At 39.6% G+C, this 24,147-nt stretch overlaps 1 protein-coding gene across 1 annotated transcript in view; it reads left to right on the forward strand.

Annotated features, from left to right (window-relative positions):
- Window positions 1-24,147, forward strand: part of LOC129717817 (tyrosine-protein phosphatase non-receptor type 23) — a 54,090-nt gene that overhangs the window by 17,124 nt on the left and 12,819 nt on the right. Inside the window, exon 2 of the mRNA XM_055668001.1 lies at window positions 20,323-20,474. Coding sequence (XP_055523976.1) covers window positions 20,323-20,474 — 152 coding nt within the window. The remainder of the gene's footprint in view (window positions 1-20,322; window positions 20,475-24,147) is intronic.

Genomic DNA, 24,147 nt, shown 5'->3' on the forward strand with positions numbered 1-24,147 from the left:
TTTTTTCACTGTGCTAACCATGATCCGTGGCGGGATAACCCACCATGATGTTGCATTAGTTTTTTTTTTCATTTTGTGCCTTAGCACTAAACCTTACAGACTTCTGCCTTCATTCGTGGGAACTGATTCAGAAGGAGATGAATGGAATCTACGACGCGTTACTGGGCGCCTCACATCGTGCTTCTGCGCTGTCCACTGTCTGTCATGGTAGATGATGTCGGTACGCTGCAATAATAGCATTGAGTCCGCAGATAGAATGCATTCGATGTAGAGCTCTGTTCAATAATCGCGATTAAAGTCTTGTGCAGTTTACGATTCAACGAAGGTTTCTCAGGTATTGGTTAGTTGAAGCTGTAATAAAACTCAAACTGAAATTGAAACTGAAACTTAGATTGAAGGTAAAACGCGTACTAAAATCGCAACTAGAGGAAGTTTAATTTAGAGCTTCGAACTAAAATTAGGGACAGACACAATCTCGATTCAACTGCCCATCAAGGAATAAAGTTTAAAATTGAATCCACCAAGTCCACGTCAGCACTGATGAAGGCTTCCGGTAAAAGACTAATGTGATGGAATTGATTGAATAAAAGTTAAGAAAGAATTTAAGATGGAGTATATTTTTGAATTGTCTGCCTTGTTGCCGTTCTCTCATGCAAAAATCTTTGTATTCCGAGAGATTGACTATTGGTTTCTGTGTCTACATCCCATTGTTCTCCGACCATCATTGCTATGCAAATCACGAGCGCACAGATGAGATTCGTTTTTTATTTCATGGCGACAAAAAATTGATCAACACGCAGTGAAGAATGTGTCACGTTCTTGCGGGTCTATTTTAATATAGCATTATTGCTTCCGTCGCGTTTCGACTGACTGGAGATGCTGGCTCTCATCTCCCCCCTCACATTTGCTTACGCTAGCAACCGTTGTTCCCAAGTGGAATGATGTCTGGACCAGTATTTGGGTGTTAATTTTTGTACCGGGGTCAATTTCAACTAATTTTTTATTATTACAATCAATAATTGCTAGCACCGCCGGTGTCTGATTCTAGGTATTTTGTGTAGCACCCACTACATTCATGGCCGTTCGAGCGGCTACTGTTATACATAAATAAAACTGCGAAATAGTCAAACAAACGCCCAGAGCGCAAATCTGCAGAAGAAACCTCTCCAAACGAAACCAATGCCATCCCGTGCAACCCGTTATACGTGGGTAGGCAGAACAAACACTCGTCACGTTTTCCATCGATATTTTCCTAGCCGTTTGTCTGTTCACTTTAGTTTCGGGGGAATGAAAAAAAAAATATATATATGCATCAATAACATACAAAAAACGAATGAAGAATCCACCTAGTTGTGCTTGTGTGCTCGCTTCATAAAACCCAATCTGTTTTCATTTTTGAGTCAATGTATGATAATTGCTTAAATTATTAGTGGGACAGTTAAAATGATCCTCAAATTTCCATGACAAAAACTGAGTTGCAGATCAGCATGTTGAGAGGAATTCAACTAATCATTACGTACAACGAAGTAGAATGATTGGCAAAAAATAAATCAAGACAAACAAATGGCTGGATCTGATGTATTAGATAGCTAATCATACTGGGCACAATCACAATAGCGCGTCATACCGTTGATAAACTGGCTTCTCTTTGGTTAATTTGTTGTTTTCGAATTAATATTGATCGTTTTTGAACGCGGTTTCTGCCGCATCGAACCTCATGAAGTGTTAACTTATTTGATTCTATTACCATATTTGATGTCAGTTTAATTTCTATCTACCTATTGATTATAAACATTTTCAAGGACCATGTACCTAAAACCTTAAGAATAAGAAAAACTCCCATAAAATTTGATCATAATCAACAACAATGTCGTTGCTCAAAGCTACAAAAACAGAAAAATAAAAGCACAAAAGATATAAAGAGTGTGATTCATGAAAATTCTGGTGAAAAATACAGAAAACTAGCGTAATTTAAAATTCTCTAGAATTTCATTTTGAAAATGTTTCTATCAACCCATTAATTTATTATAACTTTCTACACGTGAATTTTTTTCGGATCGCTTCATCAACTTACCAGCAGTTCCACAAGGTAGCAATTAGGGGCGCGCTACTTTTCTTTAATAACTGTAAAGTTATTTATTGGCAACACCGATTTCCCCAGTATGGTTACACCATTCCTCAAACAGGGGAAAGATGTAGTATCAAAGATGTGCCCATTCGTATAACCCGAATACGATGCCGTCGTTAGAATATTCATGCTTGCAATGCAAAGTCTACGTTTACGCGAGCTGGCATAGCGTGACGTTACATCAGGAGGCTTGGTAAAATTAGGTGTTTCATGAATGTATAAATCCAAATTAATCCAATAAATAAGTTATCAGCTATGGTTCAACAACTCCTTTCGATTGACTGAATATCACTGTGATACTGTAATTATTAAAAAGAAATATCTTAACAGCATGAATACTAATAGACCATTTTTAAATAAAATAGAATAACTTATGATTTCTCAACTAAATTTTCTGCTGTTATAAACGTCAATTTAGGTCCGGAATTTCTGCAAAGTTTCAGACCTTATGAAATTTAAAAAAATCTAGAGTTTACTATTTTTCCCTAATTTCCAAAGTTTTCTTCAACATTTTCACTTGAGTAAACTCTAAAAAGGGGAACTGCTCCATTATTCATCTCATTAAGTCGATATTGACGAAGAATGCACGGATTAAACAACAAACTTTCATGGAATCATTGAACAAATAAACAAAATACGCTTACGTGCTCTTATAGAACCGTTTAGTATTGTATATTTAATAAACATAGCTAGATTTATCCTGAATTTTATGAAACAAACCATTTTGCACAACGCTTCCATATCCATCTCAAAACTTAAATCACTGCTCAATTTTTCATCTCATGACGCCCCCATATTCATTACACTGCAGTGCACTGTTAATCATGAATGAATCACATTATCATGAATGAACGTAGCCGCAGCCCGTCGTAGTAGGTTACCTAGATATCCGCTGTAGTTGTTTACTTGCAAATATGGTAACCTACGTAACCACAGCAGTGCTGTCCATTTATGTCAATTATGTCGGAATAATTCAACATTATCAGTGTGATTTGTTCCTATTAACAGAAACCGATTTGGAAACTTTTGATTTTCTTCAAGGCAGTGAAAACAGATGAAAATACCTACAGTTGAAATTTGGGAATTGTAGAAATTCTTCTCATATATTTCTGCTAATTCAAGCTGTTTTTCGGAAATTTGAGGTGAACATTTCAAAGATTGAAGTATTCTTAGTGTAGTGAGTGATTTTGTTGAGTGATCAAAATAAAAAATGATCCGCTAGTGATGAGAAAAACTTTGGTTGGCTGCTGAACGAGTCCCGTTGTAGCCGTACAGAACAATAAGCGGATTTTGTTTTCTGTGGAAGGTCATTGAAATAAATGAGTTTTCGAGTGCAGATGCCTGACTATTATATCAAATTTAGTGCTTTTAAGTGAGTTTTTGAGGATTCTACTTTATGAGAAATCTAAAGTGAACTAAGAAGAATCCATTCCATGGATTAGCAGATCGATTTAGTTAGAAAATATGCATTTTTTTCTGTTTTCAATTGTGTTTTCATGTTGTATGAGATGAATATATGGGCTGTGATGAATAATGGAGCAGTTCCCCTATCTGTAAACCTTTTGAAATCTGAATTTACGAAAAAAAAAGTCTAAAATTAAGATACTTTAGCTTTTATGAAGAATTCGAGAAAACTTTCGTTCAGTATCTGAAACCTCGAAATTTCGCACAGCCTTACCGGGGTGCATGAATAAAAGAAATCCGTTGAAGCTCGATTTCTAGATTTTCATTTTACACCCCTGTAGTGAAACCTATTCGAAACGTAGCTCTACGTCGAAAACGAATCTTGTGAAAAATTCTACCAAACGGAAGTTCTTTGCACGGTTATCCAAAAACGACAATAAAAAGGTTTGAATACTTCTACCAATTTTAATACAAATGCTCAACATGATACACGTTCAAAATTGACTGCCGAACTTCGGTAATTTATTGCCGAAAACGGTACCGCTGAGTGCTTGGTTTGAAACACACTTAATATAAAAAATAATAATTTACCTAGACTAGGCAGTAAATTTTGATACATGCACATACATAACCAATTCAAAACTTAAACTTAAAGCTTAAACACATTCGTTATGCAGATTTTCAACTTTATGAAAAATTGCAACAATTTCGTCCTAAATTAACGTGAAACTGGACGTTGACTTTTTAGCATACAATTTTGTGATTAGGTTTCTTTTTCCTTGATGATTTTGAGGGTAAAAATTTCAGCTTCCAGCTGATAAATAGCGCTCGAATTGCTACTTTATGCAAGTGGCAGAGGAGCAAACAATTGATATTCGAGAAAATTATCTTGCAAAATTAAGGCAAAATTTGAGCACGGAATTTCACTCTATTGTGATCACAAAAAATCGCTTGATGTCTTCTTCTTTCGTGTAAATGTTTGTCTAGTGTTTACCTCCTAGAGGTCGTTTCTAAACCTTGTGCTTATTAACTATTGAGTTTTCGTTCGATGTTTTTGACGGTTTTTTTTTCGTTTCGCAGCAAGCGATTGGAAAATTAGGTTCGTGTCCACCAAAAATGCGGGAAGTTGGAATTTTATGATGCTAACTATTGTACTATTGAAAGCTGATATCAGAGCAAAAAAAAAAACAAAACAAGGTAAAACAAATAATACCACCTAGAGTATTTGTACTTCCGGAATCGACATGATCCCCTAAGACCGAAAATCGACTCCCCACTCTGTCTCGTGTTTGAAACCTTGTTCTAACAGCATAAATTCCCGAAAATCTGCAAACAATCATTTCTGGCTCCAGTGTTTAGAAGTGTTGATAGAAATAACAGTCGGGACATATCGTGGAATCACATATCTCTCTCCTGCGTCGAAATCGTTCGACATTATTTTTAGTCGAAGCCTTCTCGCTGTAGTTATATATTTCTGGAGACCAGCATAATTTTAAGATTGGCCGCTTGGTTGTTTGGCTTAGTACATACCTGTGTGACCGATCGTTTCGTGTGAAACTAGGAGCTCGTATCTTAACTCTGTTCGTTAATTTGAAACACTTCTTGGAAGTGTTTAACTTGGGGCCGTTGCTTTTACAATATTTTTAAATGATATCAGTATTTTGTTTGATGATACATGTAAACTTATATACTTGGATGAACTTAATTTCGCCGTGAAGTTCATACAAATTGTCGTTTACAGCAGTTGCTGGATATGCTTCTACTTCATATTTCCAAATGCTCTGTAATGACTACATCAGAATCACGTAGGGTAACCGCTCCTATATTCATCTCAGTACCTATATTCATCTCATCACGCCTTTTTGATCAATTTATCGTCAAATTTTACCATATTTTCAACGTAAAACTTTCAGCCACTTGAGAAAATTGAGAAGCAAATAGATTTACGTTAAAACATTTGTAGAAATTTGACGGTAAATTGGACAAATGAGAGAAACAAGATGAATATAGGTGCACCAAGCTGTTGAGATGAATAATGGAGCGATTACCCTACAACATTTGAAAATTTTAATTTAAACCAAGAGAACAGTTTTTTGTCAGGGTGGTCCACTGAAGAAAGGCCGTCTGCATTAGAAAAATTGCCTTTTTTCGGATGATGATAAATAAAACTAAGACAGATAACTGAGTTTTATCAATTTCCCATGTAAGGTAATTATATACTCTTGCGAGCGGCCCTCCGGTAGTTACCCGTAGCATTCGTCATTGCGGACGAAAACATGCGTGTAGGCATGTTTTTGAGTTTTTCCTTCGTTTTATTTATAAATTCCTCCTCAGTTTCGCCAACTTCCTTCGTTCGTGGCGGAAGTTAAAATACGAAGTGCTCTGCCAGTCATTACCAGTCAGGCTGAGATCTCGCATAGCGATTCGCCGGTAAAATCGACTTGACCATCTTATTCAGCCTCTGCCGCTGCGTCTTGGTGTGCAGCTCCGAGATCAGTAGACGTGATTGCCACTTTGTGACATGCCAAGCGCGCGCAACGATGCAGCCACAGACTTTGGAGCTTCTTGCCGTTCAGGTTCGTCAGCCGACCGGGCTTTCTTTCGATGCTCTGATTGTTGGCCAATTGTGCCAAGATGTTGTATATGCTGGAACGGCGTATCCGGCGTCCACAAAGTGCCGCATGATGCCCGTTTTCGAGGCGGCGGGTACCGTTCTTTGAATGCGCACATTTTTTAATGAAATAGCTTCACTGTTTTCGCTATCTCGGTTGGGTGCTGTGACGATGTTCCCTAGCCATAGCCTCCCGGTTTCGGGTAGCCTACCATGCGATCATAATGGCGACTACTCCGAATGAACAAGAATAACAGATGGGAAGGGAACCCATTCAACAAAAACATGGATACATGTAATATAAAAACTAAGTGTTTGGTGCGGAAGGACTACTAAATCGGTCTTCGCCGAGACGGATGCGGCTAACGGTGTCAAAAAGGAAAATATGCCTACAACCACGGGTGGCATCGAACAGTCTCCACCAAACTTGACGGATACGTTCATGGGCGATAGCAAGGCAGGTACGCCCAAAGCTAAACCTGACAAGGAAAAGTTTTCTGGCGACCTGCTGTTCGTGGCAGTCTAATCGCATACTGAAAAGTACAGCTGCGTGGCGGCGCAACTCGATGCTAAAATCGGATTGCAGATGACAGTAACAATATCTCGAAGCACTTGGTACAAAGTCTTCTATTTCTACATATTTGCGTGAACAGTGCGAGGACAGAGTATGCCACGCTCATGGAGCGAGCAGAAAAGGCAAAAGGTGCACTGAGAGAAAGCCAACAAGCTCTGAATCTAAGAAATAAGACCTTGTCTTAATACACACAAACGGCAGCATCATCGTTCGCCGAGGAATGTTTCACGGAAACATCCGGGAGAGCAGCTCCCTGCTCAACAAGTATTAGGTAAGAACGTGCAAGTTCGGGCCCTCAGCCTGAAAACCTGGATGAGTTCACCGGAGTGTGCGACATTGCACAAGCCTCCGAATAAGTGTGTAGAGTTGTAGAGTGATGGTGGCCGCACAGGCAATGCGCCTCCGCAAGGCCCAGCTAGAACTCAGATAGCTACCATCAAGCTGCCAACGGTCGAGAGAAGTAAATCCCTGAAGAAACCTACCCGGGCGAACACATACGATTCGCATGGATTCTCTAGGATTCCTCACATTGGATTCGTGAGCGTCCTTGAAAAGGATTCCTGAAAAAAAAAAAATCCTCAGGAATGCCCTGTATATGGCTCTAGGATTATTGAATAAGAATCCTGAGTGGGAATCCTCGGGATCGTGTTTGCGCTTCCTTTCACGATTCCGTCACCGAGTTCAAGGTATCCTGGGGATTCTTACTCAGAATTCTCTGCGTGTTAGTAAGGGTAAGCTGAAGGTTGGTTGGTCGTTATGTCCCCTTGGTATTCTCTAACAGCCTGATCTTTGCTTCAGGGCCATTCAGAGAGGACTTAGCCCTGTCCGAGTAAAGGGTCCGACAGGTCTAACTTTTGTCAACGTTGCGGTAGTGCACAACGGGCCACTAAACGCACCGTGCGAGGTCTCAAGTACTCGGCTAGCAAGTCGGCTGAAGTATTCTACTGTAGTTGTCGAGTGGAAAAGTCGTCGCATGAAGCAGAGGGGCCAGATTTTGTGGAAGCCATGGCAAAGCTTTACTTAGACCTGGCCAACGTTGGTGTCAAAAGCATCTACAGCAGAAAACGGTGCCTCGGCAGATCAGTGATGTTGGAGCGGATCATTGAGGGACTCTTTCCACGCCACGAGCCAAACCCCTGGCCTCCGGTTGTTGAGCCACCACAAACTGTGAGCGAAGGCAGCCGTGTAGAGGTAGGGGACGCGGTAACTCCTTGAAGGTGAGTGCCGGGACAGTACGGAAATCCGAACCTGGCCATTGAGACGGCCATAAGAGTAGCCCCGGGTTGTTCAGGGTGGTCATGCAGAAATGTTTAGACGACTGCCTCACCCCGGACAAGTAGAAGACTGGTATTAAGGCCAAAGGCCGGAAGATCACCAAGTGGCACATAGACCAATCTGTCTGCTAGACACAGCGGGCAAGGGGCTTGAGAGGGTAATCATCAACAGACTTGTGAGTTTCATTTGGAGTACAACCAGTTTGTCAAGCGGTGGATACGTAAGACCAGACGGTCATCTTCGATGGCCAAGTGGCAGTGCGAATTGTACAATGCTACCAAGGTAGATGGAAACATCGACTTACCCCAGCGATATTTGTGACGCGTTGGCTTCTATCTGACACAGGACCTGTTAGGCCATGGCTTCTTCAGGTAGTAGTTTCACAAGTTTAGGCACGCGGAGTCACCCATGTGTCTACAATGTGCAGGTGCCCTCGTTTCGTACAGGCGAGACGCGAGAAACGAAATGGTGACTGTGAGCGGGCCGTATACCATATCGGATGTATTAAGCACAATCGCCCCTTTCTGATGCAATCTCTCACGGTAGTCCCAGGGAGAAATAGGGCTGGAGGTTGGTAAAAAAGATAGAGATGTCAGTGAAGAATTCACCGTCGATTATAACGTGGTCGGGTGATCTTCATGTGGTTTCCTGGATATCTTTGCGGGTGAAGAAGGTACTTCGAACCCATCACGCGTTGACGCATCTTGTCAAGTACAACCGGTTCCGTGCTCGTTGGTGGTGCTACAACTCTGGTAGAAAGAAGCCGCCCGGTGACCGCTTTTTAATACCATTTGTCCTGTTTATGCTGTGCTACGATTTCTAAGTTACGTAGATATTACTCGTCATGAATCATCCTGTTGCATTCCATTTCCGAGCTGCTGGGTTCCCCTTAAATCAGCCGCTTCTCACATGGAAAACAGACAATAATTTAAGTTGGAGCTTCTTGGTGTACAGACGCTCAGGGTTGTGAAAGTTGGTGTCAGTGATTACGTCGATCCTCCTCATGTTGTTAATGCCGGATTTTACAACATTTTTCAGGTTACATTACGAGGAGGCCTGCAATAGAAAGACTGAAGCCATATTAGTCGCTCCTTTCACGTTATACACTACAGACTTTTTGTGTCATTGATTTAGCCTTGTTGCCAGTTCTCTTTCTGTTCAACAAACACTTTCACAATAAAACATATTAACAGGGGGAATCTATCTGTCAAATATCGTGTAACCAACATATTTGGTAACAAGGCGTCCGATTGTTTTGGTTTTTGTCGTTTTGATCGAAGTTGAATTCAGTAGAATTAGAACGTTCTTTTTTAACAAAACTCGAGAAATCGCGGAAAACTTGTGTTTGGCTAAAAGTGATTAAGTTTCATCGCCATCAAACGTCATGGACCAAAAAACTTCATGGGCCAGAGTTGATCTGCACACATATATGAATTTTGACAGCAGTAAATCCTCCCTGCATATTAATGAATTGAAACAAGGTTGTTTATTACGACTTTGTTCACTGGCTGATCATTGAAAATGTACATTGAGGAAAAACTTTGTGTTAGGAACTTGACGTGCCTAAGTAGCACTTAAACTTAATCGAAAAGAACGTTATCCAGAGAAAACAACAGAAGTGTGGGATCACTTCCAGAAATCAATTACATTTTCAAAATATGATTATTCTAGAGAAAGTACAATTCTTTTTCTCTCAAATTCATGGAAACCATTATATCTATATAAAAAAATATAAAAGTTTCGCAAAAAAAAATAATGTAGCAGCATTAATCTTTGGGAGACCATAAATTGAAATACGTTTGAAAACACGACTTCGGAATCATAAGACCTTCTTCACAAATCTTATCGGACAGCTATGCATTAAGTAAGAGATATCGTGAAGAAAATTGTATCAATTGAACACAAGCAAAACGAACGTATTACCTTTCTTCGCTGTGGAAAGCTATATGTCGTGCACAGCAGCAGTTCGCCACAGGCCAGCTGTCAACGGGATCTGGACAGCAGGGCTTCCGTTTATAGGTGGGTGGAATAAATATCTCCCAGAACAGTTCGCAGCTGTAATCTCTAAAGCCACAGCAATCGAGCGTGGAAAGAGACACACCGGAGAAGGACAATCAAAGTCGCTTTTACACTTTGGTTGCATGCATGGATGATGGCGGACCGTTTCCACGTGTGCCTGCCAGGTGGGTTCACTGTTAACTGTAGCCACTTTGGGGGTCTTCTCCCTTCCAGCTCCATTCGGTAATCTTGTGAGAGCGAAAATTTCGATAAGTCGATAAATGATAATCTTTCACCGCATGGTTACCTAAGGCCTAAGGCAAGGTGGCCGCTGAAGTAGGAATTTGTGTCGTGTATTCGATAAAGAATGAAATATTGCTTGCCCATTTTGGATGGAGCAAAATCGCACTTAAACAACCTGGAAGAATGAAGGATTGGTTATACTGCATGTGATTTCTCAAGACAAAATTTTTATTTCAAAATAAAAGTTTCATTCTAGTTGAGGGTAGAAAAAAAATTAAAATAGTTTCAATGTTGCTCTTCTTTTTGTTGATCTAGACATTATCTCGCAAACTGTTTCAACGACCAGCAAACGGATCTCACACCATTAGAATTCAACTCGTTCTCGTAGAGTTTCCACAATAAATTGACTTTCCCGCTGGTAGGAGATTTCCACCAAGCAGGGCAAACGCTTCAAGAATTTCCCGAATAAATTTTTCGTTTCGACGCTTCAATGATGACGGTTACAATCTGGAACCTGCGCTTATTAACCTTGCCCAGCGTATTGCCGCTGGTTCATTATTATTAGCACTGGAGCGAGATTCAAGCGCACTTGCTGCAGAAAAACTTTTTCGCAAGCAGCGATAAATTAACGGGGTGAAGCACAGTACAGGATGCCTGAACAGAAAAGTTTTATCTCTAGTACTGTTTCACCGCGGTGCTGTCAGGATTAATCCTGCCCGTCAGGTCGGGCTAACCGGCGATTATTTATTTATTCATTTTTCAACCAGCTACTTGCGAGTTCGGTTACATACCGTGCTTCCGCACTTGTAAGACTAATGAGTAAAATTTAATTCCTCGTAGCTTTTAAGCGACTTAACTTCTGTTAACAATTTATCCTTTTGAAATGGGAAGAATGAAATTTTCAATTGCAACTTTCAACGCTCTAGTGCATTTATGGAGTAAGTATATACCATACCCTACATGTTGTCGAATTTTTTAACCAAAAACATCTATCCAACAATTATGTTTTTTTCGGATTCTTTTGAATCTTGCAATAAATTCAAGTCAGCGTGCAAAATCTGTATGTGATCTATATAATAATATTGAAACGTAGGGTAACGAATTGTTTGCTTTCGCTTTTATTACCATATTTTTGTTCGGATGCATACATGAATTACACCTGAACAGTCTCAAGTTTTCCAACAAAGTCAACAGAACTTACCGTATGTGTTCACTGCAGCCATTGTTATCAGCGTGATTTTCCTCTGTCCGCGAATGAATTAGCATTTAAAACGCTTCATGTTTCAGGCGCTTCTCATTACTCGCGTTATGAATAAAATATAAGTGTGCGAGCACCAGCGAAAGCTGGAGCGTAAATGACGGGAGCGGTTGTATGGAATAATACCATGCATTATCCAGCCACAATTAAATCGGCAAATTTTCCCTTCGAAGCCGAAGGTGGATGCGTTCGCCTGGTTTGCCGTTGCGAGAAGAGTTGAAATTGATGTATAAACGGTATGTACATTATAAATAAGTCTCTGCCAGTCCCGGAGGCCAGTTTTCCTGGCAGTTAGTCTCGCTACATTTTATTTCAGTTGATCGAAAAAAAATCGTGAAAATTAAAAATGTCAACGAAAAAGTGTAGCAAAGTCAATTATTTTCAAACATGAAGAGCGATCAGCGCCAATAACAAATCAACCGCCATGAAGCTATTTTTCCATTATTTACGATGCCACTTTTTGCATAATTTACGACCAACGGTTTGAAAGGATGCTTGCATCCGGTTCAAGCTAATGTTCATATATCCTTTTTTTGCAGCTAAAAGTTAAGGATACACATTCACTCTTGTTAGTGCTACCACTAGCAACGATCTCCAGACCCCATCATCAGCATCATAACCATCGTTCTCATTGCTGGGTACATTGGTGGAGCAAATGATGGCAATATAAAATAATTTTATACTAAATTCCTCATCATGGTAGCAGAAGTCAGGCAGAAAGTAGAAAGCTCAATTCTGTGGAACAAAACAGAGCCGGTCGGTCGTGTGTTTTATGCTACTAAGGACACTAGCATAAATAAAGCTTCGACGTGTACAAAAAATTCATGACTCTGTCTGTTTGTTTAAACACTTGTACGGTACGAACATGCACTAAGCTTTCACTAGGAATAATGAGGTCACTCCAGAAGTCTCTGTTTACAAAGTAGCATTGTCCACTGCATGCCCTGCTGAACCTAGCTGCAACAACGTTTCGTTCAATTTACTTAATCTTTTAAAAGTACAATACGACCGGTCCCCGGTACCGAGAGAAAAATTGTCACGAAGCGCTGTTTTTGTTTATCTACTGCGTTACAATCTTACATCTGGAACAGTATTAACAAACCAACAGGATTAGTATAGGATTATGAAAATTATTCGCTGTCGTGTCGTTGTCTTTAGCTGGAGCAGGATTTAAGGGTGAATCCAAGCTCGGTTGACGTCTTGGAAAGGTAGGGTTTTCGACAAAGAACGTTTTATGTTTCATGCAATATGTATGATCTAACACAAGTCACAAGCTTATTCTCAGAGTTCTTGAACCTTAGGATAATCATTTGTTCTGGTTTACACAATTAGAAGATACTTGATTATGATTTTCTAATACTGCTGAAATGAAGGCTTCACTATAAGATCAAATTTTCGCTCTAAAAATTGTGTGTTGGTGAAAATTGAATTTAAAATTTGCAAAATAAAAAAAAATTTGATTTAAACCACCGAATTCAAAGTAGCACTTTTCGGCCATTCTGAGCTCAATATGGGATCATTTTCTTGGCTTTTTCTGGCCTTTAAAGCTCCTTTCGGCGATTCTCAGCTCAATTTGGGATCGTTTTCCTTTACGGACTTTAGAAGCACATTTCAGCAATTCTGAGCTCAATTTGGGATCATTTTCTATTTTAGCCTTTTTTGGCCTTTAAAAGCACTTTTCGGCAATTCTGGCCCAATCTGGGATCATTTTATATATTGGCCTTTTCAGGGCTTTAAAAGCCCTTTTCGGCGATTCTGAGCTCAATTTAGGATCATTTTCTATTTTGGCCTTTTCTGGCCTTTAAAAATCTTTTCGGCGATTCTGAGCTCAATCTGGGATCACTTTCTATTTTGGCCTTTTCTTGCCTTTAGAAACTTTTTTCGGCAATTCTGAGCTCAATTAGAAATCATTTTCTATTTTGACCTTTTCTGGCCTTAAGAAGCACGTTTCGGAAATTCTGAGCTCAATTTGGGATCATTTTATATTTTGGACTTTAAAGCATTCTGAGCTCAATTAGGGAGCATTTTCTATTTTGGCCTTTTCTGGCCTTAAGAAGCACTTTGCGGTAATTCTGAGCTCAATTTGGGATCATTTTCTATTTTGGACTTTAAAAGCATTCTGAGCTCAATTTGTAATCATTTTCTATTTTGGACTTTAAAAGCATTCTGAGCTCAATTTGGGATCATTTTCTATTTTAGCCTATTCTGGCCTTCAGAAGCACTTTTCAGCTATTCTGAGCTCAAATTGGGATCGTTTTCTTTTTTGGCCTTTTCTGGCCTTCAGATGCACTTTTTAGCGATTCTGAGCTCAATTTGGGATCATTTTCGTTTTTGGCCTTTTCTGGTCTTTGGAAACACTTTTTGGCGATTCTGAGTTAAATTTGGGATCATTTTCTTTTTGGATTTTAGAAGCACTATTCAGAAATTCTGAGCTCAATTTAGAATCACTTCCTTTTTTGGCCTTTTCGGGCCTTTAGAAGCACTTTTCGGCGATTCTGAGCTAAACTTTGAATCACTTTCTTTTTGGAATTCAGAAGCTGTTTTCGGCAATTCTGAGCTCAATTTGGGATCATTTTTTATTTTGGCCTTTGAAAGCACTTTTCGGCGATTCTGAGCTTAATTTAGGATCATTTTGGGATCGATTCAGCATCAATTTGGGATTATTCTCTATTTTGTTTTTTTTTTCTGGCCTTTAGATGCACTTTTCGGCGATTTTGAGCTCAATTTGGGATCATTTTCTATTTTGGCCTTTCCTGGCCTTTAGAAGCACTCTTCGGCGATTCTAAGCTCAATTTGGGATCATTTTCTATTTTGGCCTTTTCTGGCCTTTGGAAGCACATTTCGGCGATTCTGAGCTCAATTTGGGATCATTTTCTATTTTGGCTTTTTCTGGCCTTTAGAAGCACGTTTCGGCGATTCTGAGCTCAATTTGGGATCATTTTCTATTTTGGCTTTTTCTGGCCCTTAGAAGCACTTTTCGGCGATTCTGAGCTCAATTTGGGATCATTTTCTATTTTGGCCTTTTCTGGCCTTTGGAAGCACATTTCAGCGATTCTGAGCTCAATTTGGGATCATTTTCGTTTTTGGCCTTTTCTGGCCTTTAGAAGCACTTTCCGGCGATTCTGAGCTCAATTTGGGATCAATTTTTATTTTGGCCTTTTCTGGCCTTTAGAAGCACTTTTCGGCAATTCTGAGCTAAATTTTGGATCGTTTTCTATTTTGGCCTTTTCTGGCCTTTTGAAGCACTTTTCGACGATTCTGAGCTCAATTTGGGATCATTTTCTGTTTTGGCCTTTGGAAGCACATTTCGGCGATTCTTAGCTTGATTTGGGATCATTTTCTATTTTCGCTTTTCTGGAAGCACTTTTCTGCAATTCTGAGCTCAATTTAAGATCATTTTCTATGTTGGCCTTTTCTGGCCTTTAGAAGCTTTTGTCGGCAATTCTGAGCTCAATTTGGGATCATTTTCTATTTTGGCCTTTTCTGGCCTTCAGAAGCCTTTTTCGGCAATTCTGAGCTCAATTTGGGACCATTTTCTGTTTTGACTTTTTCTGGCCTTTAGAAGCTCTTTCCGGCGATTCTGAGCTCAATTTGGGATCAATTTTTATTTTGGCCTTTTCTGGCCTTCAGAAGCCTTTTTCGGCAATTCTGAGCTCAATTCGGGATCATTTTATTTCTTTGCTTTTTCTGGCCTTTTATAGCTCTTTTCCGCGATGCTGAGCTTAATTTGGGATCATTATCTATTTTGGCCTTTTCGGTGATTCTGAGCTTAATTTGGGATTACTTGCTATTTAGGTCTTTTCAGGCCTTTAGAAGCACTTTTCGACAATTCTGAGCTCAATTCGGAATCACTTTTTATTTTGGCCTTTTCTGGGCTTTAAAAGCACTTTTCGACAATTCTGAGCTTAATTTGGGATCATTTCCTATTTTGGCCTATTCTGGCCTTTAGAAGCTTTTTTCGGCAATTCTAAGCTCAATTTGGGATAATTTTTTATTTTGGCCTTTTCTGGCCTTCGGAAGCACTTTTCGGCGATTCTGAGCTCAATTTGGGATCATTTTCTATATTGGCTTTTTCTGGCCTGTAGAAGCACTTTTCGGCGATTCTGAGCTCAATTTGGTATCATTTTCTATTTTGGCCTTTTCTGGCCTTTGGAAGCACATTTCGGCGATTCTGAGCTCAATTTGGGATCATTTTCTATTTTGGCTTTTTCTGGCCTTTAGAAGCACTTTTCGGCGATTCTGAGCTCAATTTGGGATCATTTTCTATTTTGGCTTTTTCTGGCCCTTGGAAGCACTTTTCGGCGATTCTGAGCTCAATTTGGGATCATTTTCTATTTTGGCCTTTTCTGGCCTTTAGAAGCACTTTCCGGCGATTCTGAGCTCAATTTGGGATCATTTTTTTTTGGCCTTTTCTGGCCTTTAGAAGCACTTTTCGGCAATTCTGAGCTAAATTTTGGATCATCTTCTATTTTGGCCTTTTCTGGCCTTTAGAAGCACTTTTCGACGATTCTGAGCTCAATTTGGGATCATTTTCTGTTTTGGCCTTTGGAAGCACATTTCGGCGATTCTGAGCTCAATTTGGGATCATTTTCTATTTTGGCCTTTTCTGGCCTTAAGAAGCTTTTTTTTGGCAATTCCGAGCTCAATTTGAGATCATCTTTTATTGTGGCCTTTTCTGGCCTTTAGAAGCACTATTCGGCGATTCTTAGCTTAATTTGGGATCATTTTCTATTTTCGCTTTTCTGGAAGCACTTTTCTGCAATTCTGAGCTCAATTTAAGATCATTTTCTATGTTGGCCTTTTCTGGCCTTTAGAAGCTTTTGTCGGCAATTCTGAGCTCAATTTGGGATCATTTTCTATTTTGGCCTTTTCTGGCCTTCAGAAGCCTTTTTCGGCAATTCTGAGCTCAATTCGGGATCATTTTATTTCTTTGCTTTTTCTGGCCTTTTATAGCTCTTTTCCGCGATGCTGAGCTTAATTTGGGATCATTATCTATTTTGGCCTTTTCGGTGATTCTGAGCTTAATTTGGGATTACTTTCTATTTAGGTCTTTTCAGGCCTTTAGAAGCACTTTTCGACAATTCTGAGCTCAATTCGGAATCACTTTTTATTTTGGCCTTTTCTGGGCTTTAAAAGCACTTTTCGACAATTCTGAGCTTAATTTGGGATCATTTCCTATTTTGGCCTATTCTGGCCTTTAGAAGCTTTTTTCGGCAATTCTAAGCTCAATTTGGGATAATTTTTTATTTTGGCCTTTTCTGGCCTTCGGAAGCACTTTTCGGCGATTCTGAGCTCAATTTGGGTTCATCTTCTATATTGGCTTTTTCTGGCCTTTAAAAGCTCTTTTCGGCAATTCTGAGCTCAATTTGGGATCATTTTATATTTTGGCCTTTTCTGGCAATTTAAAGCTCTTTTCGGCGATTCTGAGCTCAATCTGGGATCACATTTTATGTTGGCCTTTTCTGGGCTTTAGAAGCACTTTTCGGCAATTCTGAACTCAATTTGGGATCATTTTCTATTTTGGCCTTTTCTGGCCTTTAGAAGCACTTTTCGGCGATTCTGAGCTCAATTTAGGATCGTTTTATATTTTCGCTTTTCTGGCCTTTAGAAGCACTTTTCTGGGGATTTGGGATCATTTTCTATTTTGGCCTTTTCTGGCCTTTAGAAGCTTTTTTTTCGGCAATTCTGAGCTCAATTCGGGATCATTTTTTTTAATGTCCTTTTCTGGGCTTTGGAAGTACTTTTCGGCGATTCTGAGCTTAATTTGGGATCATTTTTTTTTCGGTCTTTAGAAACACTTTTCGGCATTTTTGAGCTCAAGTTGGGATCATTTTCTTTTTCGGCTTTTAGAAGCACTTTTCGGGTGTTCTGAGCTCAATTTGGCTTATTATTATTTTTTTGGTCTTTAGAGGAACTTTCCGGCTATTCAGTGCTCGATTTGGAATCATTTTCTTTTTTGGCCCTTAGAAGCTTTAGATATGACATTCGTGACCATCGTAAGGAATATTATTAGGTTCAATGAATTTCTTCACCAACATGGCAAGCATTCTCTCCGGCTGGACTGACTTATTTATCGGTTCTCGTTTTTCCTCTGTGTGGACTCATCACTGCGGGGTTTTCTTTACTCCATTCTGTATTCTCAGGGTGTACATCATGAGTTCATCATAGGGTTCTCTATGCAATATTATAAATTTTCGAAAAAGTTTCTCTACGCTTTGAATCCGATGCATTCCTTTTGAAGCTCTTCGTTTATATTCAAGAATTTGGAATAATACCAGTAAACACTACTCCGAGTACAGGTTTTCTCGAATCGATGGGACCTCAGTCAAGGGGCCAAACCTTGCCAAGATGGTAAACATGGTGAAGCAAAACAACAGGCCAATGCTTAGAACTGCAGAGAACGACAGAGAGGTGAGAATCCCCAGCATTGATGCCGCATGCTGCTAATAAACATCCATTTTACGTTCAAAATCGGTTTGCGAGATAAGGAAATTTCAAGGGTCAAGATTCGGGTGTTATTTGGACGTCCAAAGGGGAACACAAGTCTAATATTTTTGCTAACACAGCTAACTCATCAGATCGAATTGTTTCCGGGTGCTGCGAAGCTCCATCAAATGAAACTTCTGACTGCGGAAACAACCTCGAATAAATTTTATGTGGGCTTCAGGAGCTACCTTCAGATTATTGGGCTGTAAGCGCAACACCCAGATCTGAGCACGAGAGCATGCACGTTGTTCTTCCGGATATTTTCCTCCAAATATATTTCTCAACTACCCAAACCACAGATAAAGCCTCACGTTGGGTTTGCGGGTACACTTTCTCCGTCTTTGTAAGGTCTTTTGATGGGAAGCGGAGGATGCTTGGGTTGTTCATACTGTTTCTTTGGAATAAACCGCTCCAAGGCTCATCGCCGATTCGTCCATGTAAAGCTCGGCCTGGTTCTTTTGGTCAAACAATTCTAAGCGGTGAACGGTTGTTCGTTGCCAAATAACTCTACTTCTCCTCTAATGAATCTTCGGAGGGCTTTCGTCCTCGGTTGCAGATGTGGTATAAATTGTCCAACGAAACTCGGTTCTGGCATGCTGAAGTTTCGGATGGCTGAACCTTTATCATCGGAGGGGCTGATTTCATCGACGCTGATCTTGAATCCTAGTATATCAAGCTCTTTTACTCCAAACAAACACTTCTCTGTATTCAGCAACACGTGACTCTCTCCAAAAATTTCCATAACCATTTGTAGCCGCTCATCATGCAGTTGATTCCGATCTGGAATAACTGTTGAGCTCATTCAGTGATAGTATCGTAAAGGTGTATTCCATTTTTTTCATACATTTTTTTCTCATACTGCTTTTTGGCGCTAAGACTTCATTTGCTGTGCCATCTATTTCACACTTGCCCACGATCTATTTGTAAATGGTGAAGCAATCGTATCGTTGAATGGTACGTATAGGGCCCAGTTAACCCAATTTCGAAAGAATGAAATTATCGACAATTGCTACATTTTTCAATTTGTTTCGTTTCGTTTTGGATCCCTCCGGTCTAAGGTTGGGATAGCTAAAACTAGCAGTGAATAGTCGAAAAACCAAAGTCTACAAACCGCCCTTCGGCTATGGTTGGACAACAAACAAGCAACACCAAATTGAAACGGAAATTGGCTTCGAAGAAGCTGAAGGTTTTATTTTCTGTCGAAGGGACCCGCTTGGTAAAGCAAACACTTTCACGAATAAAGCGGTTTACTTGGGTTACATTCCAGTAAACTCAATTAACTCTTTGCCTAGCAGGCCCGGGATATACTTTGGTTGATTAAGTTGATGATTTAGGTATGATATTTTTAATTCCTGAAACTTCACCAAACGTCCTAATTCTATCCACTTAAGCAAATTTGTGCGCGAATATTTAATTACAATAAATTATTTCGTTAGCGTCTTGACGAATGGTTTGACAGCATTTATCAATCCCGTAAGTTTAACCGGAAAGTTGTCCTCTTCACGTCTACACATTTTCGCCCGGTGTAATATACTCCTTGAGATTAAATACGTTGAACCTCACCCAGATGCATTTCCTTCTAGGCTGTGTTCACTGTTTCCTGAAAGCCAACCTAATACTGCTAATTCCTATTTAGTGCAGCGGCGGGCGTTCAATTTATGCAAACGTTGTTCCATGAATAATACATGGTTTACCACTACTTGCCGTATGGTACCATCGCCGGGAATAATTAATTCAAATCAGATCGATATATCACTACTGGCTGCCAACATGCATCCTTATCTAGCGTCAGCCAGACGAACCAGCTGGTCGACAAGGATGCTACTAGAGAGGGTCATCCATTAAAGAAGTTACAACACTTTGTTGTTTTTTTCTGTCTTTAATAAAAATTTGCAAAAAAAAATTTTAACGATTTTGGCTTTAATGAAATTGATTTAAAGTCATAATTAATGGATTACCATCGTATAATGAAGGATTAATTCAGGACTCGGAATCGGCAAATACTGTGCTCGAGCTACTTGTGTGTTTGTGCAAACTATCATCACTAACATTCTAGTAATGATACGCGCACAGGCTGTATGCATCATTCAATCAAAGAAACATCCTGTAATCGTTAGCTCAGACTAATATCGCTTTACACATCCCGGCGATTGATATCAATATAAAAATTTTCTGTACTGATTGCATTAGAAGGTCTACCGCAGAATCCTCAACGGAAATCGGGGATGCTCTTTTTTCGTGTCTTGTTTGTCGACTTGCTAATACTTTCTCCTGGCGCCCTCAGTTTCTTTTTCCCCGTTTCTTTTTAATTTAATTTTTTCTGCATCTTTTTCCGTCTTCCACAGCTAACGGTGGCGTGTCTGCTTGGTGTTGCAGCGGCCCAGCAGGACTACCAGCAGGACTATCAGCAGGAGTATCGGCCTGCACCGCAGCGGATCGGGACCCATGCCGCTGAACCGAAGCCAACACCAATTCCGATTCTCAAGCAAATCAACAGGTAAGAAGAGAGTTCGGTTTAGGGTGACTTGTTTTTATTAAGAGTGTACCTCCCTATAGTTGTAAATATGTAAATGTGCGGTGTTAAAAATCCAATCCGATACCACTAATCAACCGCTAAACATAACTAACTAGCTTAGGTACGCGATTGTATCGTCCAATCCGAAGCAATTCGAAGAATCCTACTAATGAATCACTGGCATGCTCAGGTGGTTAATTACGTGCAAAAATTGCTGAGCTGTTTGCTATGTCGATAAATAACAGTCTAGGGTGAGAAAATAACCTATACTTTCGGCAGCGCAAATGGCTAGTACTGCTAGCGGAGCCAAAGTGTGTTGGCTAATTGATCGGAAGGTCCTCATAAATTTCTATTATTTTATTTCTAATGGGGTACTAAGTACCTGAAGGGGTGCTACTTTTAGTCATCGTGAATTATTACGAAATTACCTAGCACGACAGGGCTGGTTAACAAAAGAATTTATTTAGAGATTGAAACATTCACCTGAAAATATTACAGCATTAGCAATAACGCGATGGAGGATGACCTTCGCGTTAACAGTGCTGCTATCTAGAACTTTCTGACAGCTCAGTCACGTACACTATCTTCTATCTTCTCGGCCCTATATTCAAATGTGTTGGCAAACATACCAATGTATCGAACTATTTGTGTTGCCGTTGCTGTGGAATTATTTCGCAAACGTTGCAAAAAGTTTAACAGTATTTAAATTGAAAACAGATGGAATTGCAAATAACTGAAACTCGTATGGCAAATAAATGAACCATTGAAGCTATATTTTTTGTAACTTAAATCAGAATCGTCTATTAGTCTGTACTCTGTAGTTCATCTATTACTCGATGCAAACAAGATTGTGAATAACTCAAAAAATCTATACCGATCAGATCACTTAAGCTATTCGAAAAGTAAACACGCGTAAGCTCGTTTATTTTATTCGTTTGGCATTTTGGTTTTCCTATTAATGTCGTCTGTAGTATTGAGCTACAAGTACTGCTTAGGAATAATAGCGCTTTAGCAATAAATCAATGAATAACGTGACTGGGCCGAAAACGCCCGGCTTGAGCCAGGCTGTCTGGAAATAAAAATACATTCATTCGAGCATATCAAAATTCCGTTGGATTTAATCTTCCTTTGTTTATTCATGACGTGATTCTACTTCGAGCAGCTGTGGTCAAGTGAAAAGCATTTAACCTAATTTTTTTCAATCTAAATCATTGTAACCGTCTATGGATTGTGATAAGATCAAGTCGATATTTTTCACTTCATAAGAACACTTTTATCATGTGAAATATGTTTTTAGCACACGTACGCTGCTGTGACACTATTCATTTTTCTTAAAGAGACATTTTCTCTATGGAATTTGATAAAACTGTGCCTGTTAAGATGGTATTCACAAATTCAGTTACAGTACACTAATGTCACTTTTTACGCGGGGGATACCTGCCGCGTAAAAAAACCGCGTAAATTCCGGAATCCGCGTAACGAAACCACGTAAATTCCGGTATCCGCGTAAAAACCGCGTAAAAAGCGACCTTAGTGTATTTAAAAGATGTTATCTACTTCTAGTCGCTTTGCACATTTCCTTCAAATAACTTATAAAAACATAAGCATAGATTTACGATAGTTTAATATGAAATTAATGCTTTACAACGTCTCGGATGAAAAGGAAGACATCTATTTCTGTCTTTAGCGTTTGAAATGAAAATTTATTTGATAATCTTCCCGAGCAAGAGGTCGGCGAAATTGAAATTACTGATAGTAAGACTATCCAAATTTAAATTATTGTAAAAAGGAGAAAGTTCCACCTATAGTGATAACTCAAGCAGAGCAAAGCAAAGCGTTGATGTTACATTCCGGTTTGGAATTCGACTTTCTCGACTTTTTACAGACTTCGCAGAGACTGTTCTAGAGTATTGAATAATTGTGGGGCTTGCGCTACGATCCTACTGACACTGACACACGCTGTCATTTTTTTCCGTGTTGGGTACTGCGACTAATTTTTTGATATTTTGTGACATATTCCCCCAAGAATAAAGCTACGTCAGGATTACGTATCACTATTGGAAGTGATCGTCATAATCTGATCAATAGCATTAGTTCAGACCGGTATTACACTTCGTATGGAGCGCACAACCGTATTGCATTTGTTCTACAGATTTCAAAACGGGTTCTAGTAGCACTCTATCGAAGAACTTAGATCTTTTGATGAAAACTGGCGGACATCGGCATAACAGATGTTCCGAGTCTTCATTTTCCATGCAACGTACACGATATGCATCATCTTGAATTTATTTTTCATAATCTTGACACGATAACGGCTTGGACAATACCCTATTAAAAAACCAGTATATGAGGTTTGAAAGTTCCAGGATTCATCGGGTCTTTCGTTTTCATCTTTTCTACAGTGACCAGGAACCCAATATAAATCTGCTTGGTTATTATAACCCAGTGTTTAATGTGATTGTACACACACTACTAAACAAGTTTTGATGCGCATGCCGCAGACTTTAAAGCTGCTTGACTGTCGGAAATGAAGCAAAGGTTTGCGTGCCCGTATTTCCTGCATAGGCAACTAACAGAACATTCTAGTGTTACTTGGACTTCAGCTTGGAAGACAGTTGACCATTGGCCCATTGGAGTTGATAGGTCCATTCCTGGGCCAGTTAACCCTGCTCCCATTCGATGGTTCGTTTTTAACCATCTGTGTTGAAAATGTTTGATCCTGAACGGAGATCAGGATCACCGCGTTCCAGAGCATCACGCTCAGGTTCAAACATTCAGAATCGTCTTTCAAATTTTTATCTTTTCTCCAGCCAGTCTTCATTATGTATTACTAGGGGATTGATACGATTAGTTTTCGGAATATTTAGATGACCCGCTAGGTCACTCTCGAAGAATTTTACTGATCTTTTGATTCGTAAAGCACTCTTTTCGGCTTTTACTTTTATGAATTGATGCATTAGAAGCATAAAGAGTAGAGCTTCCAATTCCTTGGTAAGTGTGCTTCCCATTGCACCCGTGGAGTTTTTCAAACTTATCTTGAGCACCTTTCTTCTTTGTTTTCGGCCAGCAGATCATTGAAGCATAGGTAATTCTGGGTCCCACAAGAGCCGAAAAAATCCAATGGCGCATTCTCGGTTTGAGTCCCCACTATTTATCAAGAGTGTTATTACAGACACATAGAATATTGGTGGCTTTACTTATTGCCTGAAGTATATTTCAGTTAGGTTTTTGTCAAGAAATAACTATTCCGAGGTATTTGACGTTGTCCAGGGTTCCAGGAACTCACCTGTTAGTCTAATATATCTCTTCTTCGTGTAAATGGAACGATATTAGTTTTTGAAGGATTTACATACAAGCCCTCCCTATCGCACCACGAGGAAACAATGTTTAAGGCAGTTTGCATTTGTTTTGCGATGATGGCATCATAGTTGCCAAAAATAATTATGACTGTATCAACAGCTAATCCGACTATTTCAAAGCTTTTTTTTATTAATTTTGTGAGAAGATCATCAACCACAGTGAAGGGGATATCACCCCTCCTTGCAGGATCCCTTTTATTGCTTTAACGCTTATATAACAGCTTCCAAGGTTTGTTGATATTTCCCTTTTTGATAACATCTCATTGGTTCAAGAAATTGTCGAAGCCAGGTTTCTT

Source organism: Wyeomyia smithii, chromosome 1 (genome assembly GCF_029784165.1).
Source record: "Wyeomyia smithii strain HCP4-BCI-WySm-NY-G18 chromosome 1, ASM2978416v1, whole genome shotgun sequence".
Taxonomy (NCBI): Eukaryota; Metazoa; Arthropoda; class Insecta; order Diptera; family Culicidae; genus Wyeomyia; species Wyeomyia smithii.